At 39.9% G+C, this 12,336-nt stretch overlaps 1 protein-coding gene across 3 annotated transcripts in view; it reads left to right on the plus strand.

The window, feature by feature from the left end:
- Window positions 1-285: 285 nt before the first annotated feature.
- LOC149211932 (Nucleic acid-binding, OB-fold-like protein) overlaps window positions 286-12,336 on the plus strand; it is a 167,608-nt gene continuing 155,557 nt past the window's right edge. The window contains exons 1-2 of one of the 3 annotated variants that reach the window (XM_089391623.1): window positions 286-751; window positions 861-935. In XM_089391623.1, the coding sequence (XP_089247749.1) occupies window positions 590-751; window positions 861-935 (237 nt within the window). In that variant the 5' untranslated portion in view covers window positions 286-589. The remainder of the gene's footprint in view (window positions 752-860; window positions 936-12,336) is intronic. The other 2 variants (XM_089391625.1, XM_089391622.1) reach the window with 2 other exon arrangements.

The raw sequence follows: 12,336 nt of genomic DNA on the forward strand, positions 1-12,336 counted from the left end.
TTTTGAACTTGTGACCTCTTAAGGGAAACACATGCTTTTAACCATAAGGCCCACTCACACTGTATAATTTGCATATTAAAAACTAATGATATTACTCAATATTTTTAAACTTCAAGATAATTTTCCATTCTCAACTCACATACACACCGTTCAACATCACTGATAAATCATAAAACCGTAACAGCTCACATACACACCATTCAACATCACCGATAAATCATAAAACCGTAACAGCTTAGTCCGGGGCGACAATTTATATTAAGAACTCTAAACGCGATTCTCTCTGAAACATAACCCACCCAATAGCCACTTCGTTGTTTACTGGACGGTCTAATACAATCTATGGCTTAATGAATAGGCTCGGCCAGCCCTTTACATGTCATAGAAAGGGCAGCCTCTATTTAAACCTGAATTATAAGTTGTGCGTTTCCTCACGCTGCACAAAATTTGAACCCTCCTACTTATTCTGACGAAAATGTGCGTCTGAATCGATACGGTACAAACACTGCAACAATACAAAGACACCCTCAACACAAATTTTAATTTCGAGCTCAAAAGCGCTGCGCGTTTTCAAGGTAACCCAGTAGAGATGGGAATGGAGGAATATATGACCCCAGGAGAGATTGTGGGGAAATCATATGATTATATTGCAGGGCCTGGAACTTATCTCAACCCCAGCAACAACACCATCTATGCCTGTGCCGTGGGCTTAAAGCGCGTCATTCCTGCTTTTGCAAATGCTGAAGACAAAGTACACCAATTTTCTATTACTCTTACTGCTAGTTTCATTCTGTTTTATAACGTTCAACTCATTTCTGTTTGTGGGTCCATGAATTATATGTTTTCTTGCATTATTCCAGAGACCCACTATTGAAGTATTGAAGGAGAAGGAGCACGGGGCTGTGCCTGAACCAGGAGCCATTGTTACAGCGAGAGTATGATTTTCTCCCTGGAGTTGTGTTTCGGAATCTTCCGTCATTTAGAGATTTTTTGATTTCAGTTGAAATTAATGTCTTGTGGTAATATTTAATATGTTTGTGTAATATCCAATATCCTCTACTAAACATTGCTGGGTTATAGCGATGAGCGTTTGTTTCTTTGGCTCTCATCTCTACCCTCAACTAAGACCCAGCGTAAACAACAACTGTGTTCAAACTTCATCAGGTGTAGTGAGATTCCCAATACAGGTAGTTAGTGCCAATCCATTTCATAATGGTTATGCAATACAAGGGGAGTTCAATATAGTTCTTTATCTTTCTCATAAAAAGCTATTATTTCTTCCTTGTTTTGTGAGGTCCTGGCAAGAAGTTAGGGCTGGGTTACTTTCGGTGTGTTGCTCCTGGAGTAAATACTCTAGAGTTCTAGCAGGCCGGTCGTGGTCAAATGGTTAAATCAAAGCATTTTCAATGCTTATAGCTATGTTCAGTAAAATGCTTATAGCTATGTTCAGTGCAACCCTGAAGGCATGTTGCTGTGTATATGTGGCCAACAGACCAGATGGAAATTCTGGTGTCCTTGACAATCCACTGATCAGTCATATGGCTGTGGGGTGGGGACAGGGAGGTGAGTTTCTGGGAAGGCTAGAGCGCACTCCCAAATTTTCAGGGGACGGCAAGTGCAGCAACTAATTTTTATATTTATTAAAAAATTAAAATTAAAATAAAATTTAGTAATGTACAGTGATATGGGGTTTAACGGTAAGTTTCACCGGGTGAAACCCACGAGATGGAGGTTCAAATCTCATTGAGTACATGGCCTGTTGTGTCTTGGCTAGAAGAGTAAGCGACCCCAGAATGGACGTCTCGGCTCTTGTTGAGGTATAAGTTAATTGCTATTGTGTGTGGCTTGCAGGCTGTTGCACCTAGCCTAGGTTTATAGTGGCAGCCAGTTGGATTTGATCCTGGGCCTGTTTAGGATAACTTTCACCAGTTACCGATTATCCTAGATCTAAAAAAAATTAAAAATAAAATTTAGTAATACAATAAATCAAAATGCTAAATTAAAATATAAAAATTAGAACTATTACTATTTTGAAATTCAAATTACAAAATAAAATACTAAAGTCTAAAACTGTTGAGCGTGAACCCTGCTCGCCGCTCGTTGCTGGCATGAACCCTTGTCGTGAAGCTTGCCCTAAAGCCTGTGCGAAACATTAAAAATTGCCTGCCTGTAGGGAAGAAAACCCTCCTGTGTACGTGAAGAAAACCCGCTGGCGTGAAACTTGGAACTCTCCCTGTCGGCTGAATGGTAAATGAAATCAAAATGTTACGTGGGTTATGTTTTACATTTGTGAACTTAGGTATGCGCTAGGGTAGGTAAACAATGTAATTTTTTGTTTTTGATTTCTTTTTAATTAATTTACAATTTTGAATTAAGCTTTAATTTTTTTATAAAAAGTGAAAATTTTTAATATTTTTTAAAGTTGTAAATTGAAATTATATTGTGGACGTCCCGAAGTCCCCGATTTATCGAGGGGCGTTTTGGAAGTCCCCAAAGAGTCCCCGATTTTTGGAGGGATGGCTAGGGGATGGCCTTGAAGTCCCCAAGTCCTCGATGGAGTCCCTGACAAATTTGGAACGTTTCCGACGAGTTCCAAAGTCCCTAGATCGTCGGAAACGTCATGAATTATGGCGAGGATGGGTCCTCGTGCACCATGGGTCATATCCCAACATACTAGGCTAGGTAGAAGCCCTGGTTGGATTTGACAAAATAGGTACCCCACGTTAGTGAAATTTAAGTTGAAGGTAGAGCCCATTTTGTTAACAAAGGGCCATTTAACAATAAAACATTACCGAGAGTTTGTTGTTATCACTCATAAAGTTCTCTTGGCTTTAACAGAAAACTCCTAAGGTAACCTTTCAAACCAATTTTGCAGATTGAAGGCTAGCCCCTTCAATCTAGAGCGGGCCCTCTCTGACAACCTAATCACCAGGCTTAGCAACTGGCTGTGCCTTTAAACAATGGCTAGATCTTTTGTTAATTTTAGGCAACAATGGTATGTTCTATGCTATGCTTTAGAGCAATTTTACTTCGATTTCTTTATTAGCCCAATACCAATATTCAGTTTAGCAATCACATCAACATGAAAGTAAAATGCAGATAGAACATAAACATAAACAGTAGAAGACAAGCCAAGACAAGAGGACACAAGATGTGGCACCAGCTAGGGACAAACCCCAATGTGGGGAAACCCTTGATCAATTCTTCTTATAGTCTTCAATAGTTCAGCAGAGAGAGATAGTACAATTTACAAATTTGATAATTTATAATAGTAGCAAAAGAGCCCTAACCAGAAAATTCAACGCTAGTCAACAAGGCAAATTTGACCCTCAACAAATCGGTCAAATTGAGTCAACTTCGACCTTCAAACAACAAGATAAAAACATCCCTCAAAATAGTCAAATTCAGCCCAGTCAAAGTCTAGTCAAATAGCGCACCTGCGGTTAACCCTAGCTGCAGTCAACACTGGTCAACAATCAATGTTTAGCCTCGATTTCTGTGCCCAGAAATGTGGCCTGCCCAAATAGAGATAACCCTCACAAAAATGCAGTCAAAGGAGGTCAACTCATGCTGGTCAACGCTTGGTCAAACTATCTAGAAATTCGGTCAACGCCAAAAACAGAAAAATTCTCCTTCTTTCCTTCGCACGTGTGGAGAGAGACATTGCCAGAAAATGCGTACCCAATCAATGAGGGGAGAGAGAGAGATGTGGGAAGATGAGTGTGTCCAAATGAGGATGAGGCATCATGTATTTATAGCAAACGTTGAGGATGAATAGACGTGATTGTTGGGCTTCTGAGCCTACACAAGTTTGCTGGCCGACTTTGACAATTTGTTCATAATCAAAATAAATTCATAACTTCATTTGTACATGTCAGAATTGGATGATCTTTAGATCAATCCTACACCTCTCGGAGAGAGGAATCCAAGAAGAATATTAACTGTCATAAATAAGATGACCCACGTGGAGTTTGGCCCTATTTTCCAATTTTAACACTCCCTCTCAACTAGGGAGAAGTCCATTTGTTAATCCATTTGCGAGTCTGTACTATCTCTGCCATCAATGCATTATTCTGCACTGCTGTCATTTGCTCTGCTGAACTATGAAGAAGAAAAAGTGATCAAGAATGTATCATACCATTCTCTACTGACTCGAAGTTAGTTCCAATTGATTCCAGATCAATATTGGTCATCCTAGCATAGGGAGTACGGTAGTACACGATGCGTCCATCGGTAGTACTATGGTCCCTATCCTCATTTCCCTACTCATTGGCCAGATGAGAGGTACTTCCCATGAGTCCCAGACTGCATGGGTAGGATGTCTCAGTAGGAGAAGGATGAACTACTCATCCTGCCTACATGTCACCACGAGGTATCACAGGGGAAGGCGAACCACTCATCCTGCCTACATGTCGCCAAGGGGTATCATAGGGGAAGGATGATCCACTTACCCTGTACACAACAAACCACTAGGGGAAGGCTGAACCACTTGCCCTATGGTTGCTTACTGCTTCAAGAAGTACCCCAAGTCCCCCGGAGCTCCCAGAGCTCAATGTCCATCTCATACAGGACCCTCATATGAGGGTCTCTTTACGAATCCAAGTCATTCTCAGAAGGCCAAGAACTTGACCTTCCGCAGGGACTTTGGCAGAATGTCGACAACCTGCTCATTAGTCCCAATGTGATGGAGCCTTATTGCTCCTCGTTGTACCGTGTGCAAGATAAAGTGGTACCTGATATCTATATGCTTGGAGCGATCATGAAACACAAGATTCTTTGATAATTGGATCCCACTCTGGTTGTCGCAAAGGATCACAGTGGTATCCAACACATGTCCAAACAGCTCACTGAAGAGCTTCCTTAACCAGACAAATTCACAGGAGGCCATACTAGCAGCTATGTATTCGGCCTTGACGGTGCTCAAGGCAACCGATTTCTGCTTCCTGCTCATCCAGGATATCAAAGTAGAACCCAAAGAAAAACAACATCCAAACGTGCTCTTGCGATCCACCACACTGCCAGCCCAATCAACATCAAAATAGCCATGCAACTTCACATTTCCGGCAATGTATCTCAGTCCATGAGCGATTGTGCCCCGAAGATATCTCAGAAGATTCTTGGCAGCAATCCAATGTATATGATGAGGCTCAACCATGTATTGGCTTAATGTGTTAACTGTAAAACATATGTCCGGACGGGAGTTCACCAAGAACATCAATGATCTTATGAGTTGATGACACTTAGAAGCATTTCCCAATTCAGGTCCAGCAACACTACCACATAACTTCTTAAAGTTAAGTTCCATCGGAGTAGTCACAGTCTTGCAATCCACCATCCCAAATCTTTCCAATATCTTCACAACATATTTTCCTTGAGAGAGGAAAATTTCGCTTGGCTTTTGCCAGACCTCCAACCCTAGGAAATAGTGCATTGGTCCTAGGTCCTTCATCTCAAATTTAGAAGCCAACTCCCTCTTACATTTGTGAATGAGAGGGTCTGCACTTGTCAGAAAGGGGTCATCCACATAAAGTACTAGAATGATAGATTTATCATTCTCAACCTTAAAGTAAAGGTTCGGGTCGACTTCACTTCTAATGAATCTCAGTTTCATCAGATAGCTATTGATCCTCTGATACCAAGCCCGGGGTGCTTGCTTCAACCCGTAGAGAGCTTTCTTCAACTTGCATACATGAGATTTCCGATCATGAACCTCAAATCCCTCGGGTTGTTCAACATAGACTTCCTCTTTGATTGAACCATGCAAGAAAGCGGTCTATGATCAAGCGGATGGTGGTGTATCGGGCAATAGGTGCAAATATCTCATTGTAATCTACACCTTCCTTTTGAGAGAAGCCTCGAGCAACAAAGCGAGCCTTGAACTTTTCTGCACTTCCATTAGCTCCATGCTTGATTTTGTAGAGCCACTTAGAGGTGACCACTGATTTGTCCTGGGGTCTAGGGACCACATCCCAGACATCACTCTTCATAATTGAATCGTATTCTTCATTCATAGCATCCTTCCATCCTTGTTGCTTCACGATTCCTTCAAATGATGAAGGCTCATTTTGAATGATAGTGCTCATGGCGGTCAAATATCCTTGATACCTATTCGGCTTCTTACTTACACGGAAAGCCCCCCTTGGTGCAATGTGTCTCTTCGAGAGTCTCCCTAAGCCATGAGGATCTCCGTTTGGAGGAGGAGGGCTCATGAGGAGGAGGATCAATAGCATCCATAGGTTCATCAACATTAGGCATTGTTTCGTCCTCTTTTGCACCTTGATTTTCGGTCTCGGCTTCTTTGTCCTTCCTTAGGATAGGAAGTTTGTTGATCTTCCAGAGGGCCATATCTTCGTCAAAGGTGACATCATGACTTATCTCAACTTCCTTTTGACCAACCACATAAATTCTATATCCCTTAGAGTTTTCACTATAGTCCACAAAGATTCTTTTCTTCTTAGATGCACCCAATTTGCTTCTTTTCTCTTTTGGCACATGAAAATATACGGGACTTCCAAAAATTCTAAAATGAGAGACATCGGGTTTTTTACCAGTGAATATTTCTTCGAGAGTCTTGGAGTCCAATGCTTAATGACGGCATCGGTTTTGAACATACACGACGATTGCAGCTTCAGCCTGTAGGAACTTCGGAAGGCCTTGATCATGAAGCATGGCACGAACAACTTCTACAATAGAGCGTTTCTTCCTTTCAGCTACACCATTTTGCTTAGGAGTGTATGGCGTTGTAGTTTCCCTCTTAATGTCAGCTTCTCTGCAATAATCTTGGAATTCATTAGATTCGTATTCGGTCCAATCATCAGTCCTCAATATCTTGATTTTCTTCTCGAATTCATTTTCGATCAAGGCTTTGAAATGTCGGAGCCAGGTGAACGCTTCATCCTTCTTCTTCAAGAAGTAGATCCAGGTCTTGTAGGAATAATCATCCGTGTTAACCACTACGTGTCAACTACCCATAGCAGTACACCCCCTTTTTTGCAAAAGGGATAGCACTTGATTGATATATCTGTGCCATTCGACTATCATCATCAACCTGATCATGCTATTTTGTAAACCCAGTTTGCATGTGTAAATTGTAAATAATCTTAGCAGATCTGTGTCATGTAATTACCTAGGTAACCTAATCTTCTAGTGATGATCTATGTTCCGGAAGGTTTTTAACTTTTTTGTTTCAACGATCCATGATCGGCAGAGTTTTCCTTCAGCCTAACCCCAAAGCTAGAATGGACTTTGTCATTAGAATCTTAGGGGAGTCTTAGTGTGCTAGGTCGAGTCTATGTAAAAGTGATTTGGAAATAATCCTAACTATTTGGTTAGGTTATTTTATTACAAATTGTTTGATCTGCTAGATTATATTTGTGTCGCAGAACTGGGTGGTCTATGAGGGTCTATGTTAAATGGATTTCCCCCCCTTGAGATGTAAAAATGTAAAAATCATGATGTAAAGTGTCTTTAGGGTTATAAAATGTTTTATCCCCTCATAAGTCCTAGGCCTTAGGTGTTTTTTCCAAAGGCTAAGTTCGAGGGTCCTTTTAAATAAAAAAATAAAATATAAAAATATAAAATAAAAAAATAAAAAATAAAAATAAAATAAAATAATAAAATAATAATAAGTCAAAGTTTTGAGGAAATAAATGCAAAATTTTAATTTTTTAATATATTAAAATGCATTTAAAATTTCGACGGATGAGATTAAAAGAGATTTTGATCCTCATCGACAGTCGAGATCACTTTGACATGGATCACTCGAATTAGCCGTTGGGAAATTTTTCTTAAATAGGGTGTTAGGGGTCATTTGAGATCATTCGATCTGGGAGTCTTGTGCTAAAGAAAGCTTTCTTGTAATCGTTTTTCATGTGCAATAAAAAAAGACTTTGGGTTTGAAATCTTGCTGGTGTCACTCTTCTGGAAATGCTGTAAGATGTTTTATTTCTGTGCATGAATTTAATTTCAGCCATTGATGATAGCTTGATGAAGAGTGATTTTAAACACATGTATCTTGTTTAGTTATTAGGGTTTGAATGGTAGTTAAACTTATGAATATGATAGCAGGGATCTCCATTAGATCTGGATTTTAGTATCGTTTTCTTCCTCTTTGTTAATGGTTGAAGTAAGTTGTGTAGGAAAATCTTGATTTTGAGATCACCGGGCATTTGAGGAAGTTCTCGGCTGAACCAGCCAACTCCCGAAAAAGCATTTTCTGAAGAGCCCAGCCAGTTTTGATCCCGGGCTTATCATTTGATTTTTTCTTGTGAATGCATGAAGGGTTTTCTGAAGCATCTCATATTAAATTTAAAATTCTGAAAATATTTTTGTGGCATACTGACAAATCTGGTTATTTAGAGCCTTTAAACTGTGAATACTATAATTATTTAGCCGTTTTTTGGGTTTTTCCGGGTTTAATCCTTGCATATATTATTTTTGGGTTTTTCGTTTTTTTTTAAATTGCAGGTTGCAGATCGAAAGAAAACATTTTGTCCGAAGCCAGATCTAGGCCTTGGAGGGTAAGATCTGGCCTCAAGATCAGCTCTGGCAGGAATATTTACCTCAGATCTGGAAATTTCTTGTAGGGTTTTCATCAAAAGCAAAGGGATTTAAAATTTTTAAGGTTTTTGAAGAAGTTTGAGGTTTTTCCAGGCCACCTGTCTACTGCCTAGGGTTTCCTTTTACAGGGAAATCTCAAAATTTTTTAAGAAACTGATTAAGACCCTTCACTGCCATTTCCCATTGCTCCAAATCCGTTGCTATCAGTCCCTAATCCGCTGTCACTGCAAACTCTCTCCTCGCTGCTCCATTTCTGTTGCTACACCTTCCCATGCCATCTGTGTGATTTCATTGCAGCCATTTCCACGCAGTCTCAACCTAAATCTGTGTCCATCTACCCTCATTCTCCCTCTGTGGCCACTCCACGCTACATTTCTCTCACGCATCTATTACACCCACGAACTCCTCCAAACCCTCATCAACCTGCAAGATCACAGGTTCATTTCATTACGTTATTCCATACGCCTCCCCTCTCTGCGTGCTAGCATTTTCTGCTGCCCATTGTGCTCCCCACACAGTCTTAAACTAAGTCCTCTTCTCCAGCATCTCTCATGTAGTCTTCCACTTGCACACACGCTTCTTTTTCTTTTCTCATCAAGCTGCTGCCACTACCCACGCAACGCTCTCATACCTCCTTCCTCTATTGAAACCCTTCAATACTCCTTACCCGCTCATCTGCCAGCCCGCATTCCTTGGCCCTCATTCTGCGTCCCCTTTCTCTCTGCCCATCGAAGTCCTCATCCACTGCATCCCTTCCCTTCTCTACGTATCCTGCTCTGTCCAGCTTCCATTTCACTCAAACTTGCAAGCAGACCCGCGATCATCGTGCTCCTTCCCATTGCTGCTCATTGTTTCCTCGCTGATCAACCCGCAGTCTTCCTCGAGCTCTCCCACCGTCACAACCTGCAGCAACACACTTCAAATTTTTTTGTTTCATGCTTGGCTTAGGGTTAATCGTAACCTATTTCATATGTATGGTGCTGTTCCTATTTAGCTTAGGTTAGTTTGTTAATAATTCGACTTTGGTGTAATTTTTGTTTTTTTTTTATGATTTAAATTTTATATTAAAAAAAAAGGGCATAAGAAAAGTTTCTTTCAGGTTTTTGATTAGGCTTTAGTTTATATTAGATTTTAATTTTGGTTTTGTTATATTTAATTTTAAATTTAGAACTTTATATCATAAAAAATAACAATATATATATATATATATATATATATATATATATATATATTTTAAGCTGTGGTTCACGGTCACTGAGTGGCCGCTACATCCACGGTAAATATCGGGGTAGTTCCACTCGAAGGGATCTACCCGTCGGCCAATTTTAACAGGCCTAACCCCGAGGGCGTGGAAGAGATTTGACCCCGTGACCTCCCAACTGGGAAAGTGCTTAGCAACGGGAACTCGACCATTTGAGCTATCCCTTGGGGCTTTAACAATATATATATATATATATATATCATAAAATTTTTTTAGGTTTTGATTTGGTCTTATTTTAGAATTTAGTTTTTATTTTATGGTTTTGATTTTAATCATTAAAAATAAAAAATTCTGAAATATTTTGTCACATTTAGTCTTGGCATATTCACTCAAGGATTTGTCACTTTTGGTGTATCTTTTCCGCTAAAGCTAAAAATTTTAATGTGGGATTAATATTTGTCATTTGCATATAGTTAAATGCGCTTAAATTTTATCTGAGGATTAGCTATCTGAAAGTGGTGAATCATTTTGTGAATTGGTTAGCATTTGAATTTCATGGTTGAATAATGAATTTTGATCCTTTGAAATTTAATTGCTAGAGCTCTATGCATCTTTTGAATATCTTACATCTGGTGAAATTAATTATTGCTTGATTGTTTTAATGCTTATCATATGCTAGACATTTCAGTAAATATTTTCAAGCAATTGTCAAAGGATTTGTTCATATTTCTATTTTCCAAGCAGCAGCAAACCAATTACTTGATCTAGCGAAGGCACTGGTCTTATGTATTTAAAATCTAATCAAATTATCTCTAAGCTTTAATCAAGTGCTTGTTTCCCTCGTTGTGTCTCCCAAGCCAGCTGATTACCAGTTGGTCTTCTTTTATCCCATAGGGTCTACCCCCCTTAGTCTAGGGAGACGGCTTAAATAGAGAGATCGGGGATCAGGGTGATAGCCCCCGGTCTAAGCGTTGTCGCGGTGCCTAGACACTCTGCGCGACAACAATCTGTAAAGGTGAGATAATATAGATATCCTCCCAAAGAGTTTACGGGCATCATACCAGATATGTCGGAGTGGATCAATTGCAATATATTTGTGGTTTTGCTATTACTTGAGGGGAATGGTCCCTTTGTAAGTTTTCCTTAGGCACATCCTGGACATGCACCTTCATGCTCCACTTTGAACTGGGCATCCCTATCACAATCTGTCTCACATCGGGTAGGGCCTTATAATGAAGATGGGCAAACCTTCGGTGCCATAGTTCAGATTGTAGAGATGTGTCGCAAGACATGGCTCCTAATGGACTTCCTCCAACTTGATACAAAGTGTCAACCCTGAACCCAAGAGTAAAAGCATCTTTAAATTTTTTTTTTTCCAAACACGCACATTCTGATTGTATTGAATGTGAAAATTTCTGAATCTTACACTTCATAAATCCCTACTACAATATTTGGTTTACTATCTCCTCCTTGTTCTTTACATTAACAAGTTATTTAAATGCATAAATATTGAAGTAAACACAAATGCAACGTTCACAAATATACAGATCAACCACTGAAAGAAAATGAGTCAACACAAGGGACACCATTATTTTTGGACAATCGTCCCCGGGAAAACCCAATGCGGGAAAACCGGTGCAACATATATGAGGGTTTTATTATTAAGCAGATTCTGAATACAACTAGGGTGCCAGAAATGACTCACCCTTCAGAGAATATCCTTGGCAGCAATACCTCTATTTGGAGACAGATATTCCGGCTAATCAACAACCAAATGAACAATCCCAGAGTGACTCTGGCTGTTCCTTGTGTTGGACAGTGAAAGCTGCTCCACACCCTCCTCCGGAACTGCATCACCCTCTTCGGAACTGCGTCACCCTCTCTGGCTTTACATTAGCCAATCAACTCTCAGTCTATCCCACCGAATCACCTCAGCGCAACCTCTTCAACCCACTGCGTCCTTTGCGCTGGCCTCCTTAGCCTCTACGTCAACCCTTGTTGCCTCTGCCTCAGTGCTCCTAGGCTCTGTGCTACCTTTTCCGGCACTTGGTTGCCTCTCTGATATGTATTATTTAGCCTCGGATCAAAATCCTCTTGCTGAACTGCCCCTTTTCCTTAGCAAACCCTGCCCCAGAAAATCGAATTCTTGATCTCTCTTGATGTGTCTCCAACTAACCCTCAAGCCTCCTTTTATACGTTTCCTATTGACGATGTTAAAATTTGGGTACCAGAGGACAAGTGGTTCCCTAAGGCTTTGATCTTTGGCCCAGAGAAAAGTGTCCAAATTTATTTTTTACTTTTCTCTGAAAGTGACTCTATAAGTGGTAAAGTCAATTTAATTTAAAAGTGACTTTATAAGTGGTAAAGTTACATTCTAATTTAAAAGTGACTTTATAAGTGGTAAAGTTACATTCGAATTTAAATGTGACTTTATTAAAGTCAATGAAGAATTAGAAAGTGAAAAAGTGACTATGGAAATAAAAGGCTAAGTGGGTCTTTATTTAAATGGGTGAGTTAAAAAATAAAAAGGGAGAATTAAATGCACATTTATTCTCATCCCTAGATCTAAATGAATC

Source organism: Pinus tabuliformis, chromosome 1_1 (genome assembly GCF_031772625.1).
Source record: "Pinus tabuliformis cultivar Carrire ecotype Pingquan chromosome 1_1, CPIR1, whole genome shotgun sequence".
NCBI classification, from domain to species: Eukaryota; Viridiplantae; Streptophyta; class Pinopsida; order Pinales; family Pinaceae; genus Pinus; species Pinus tabuliformis.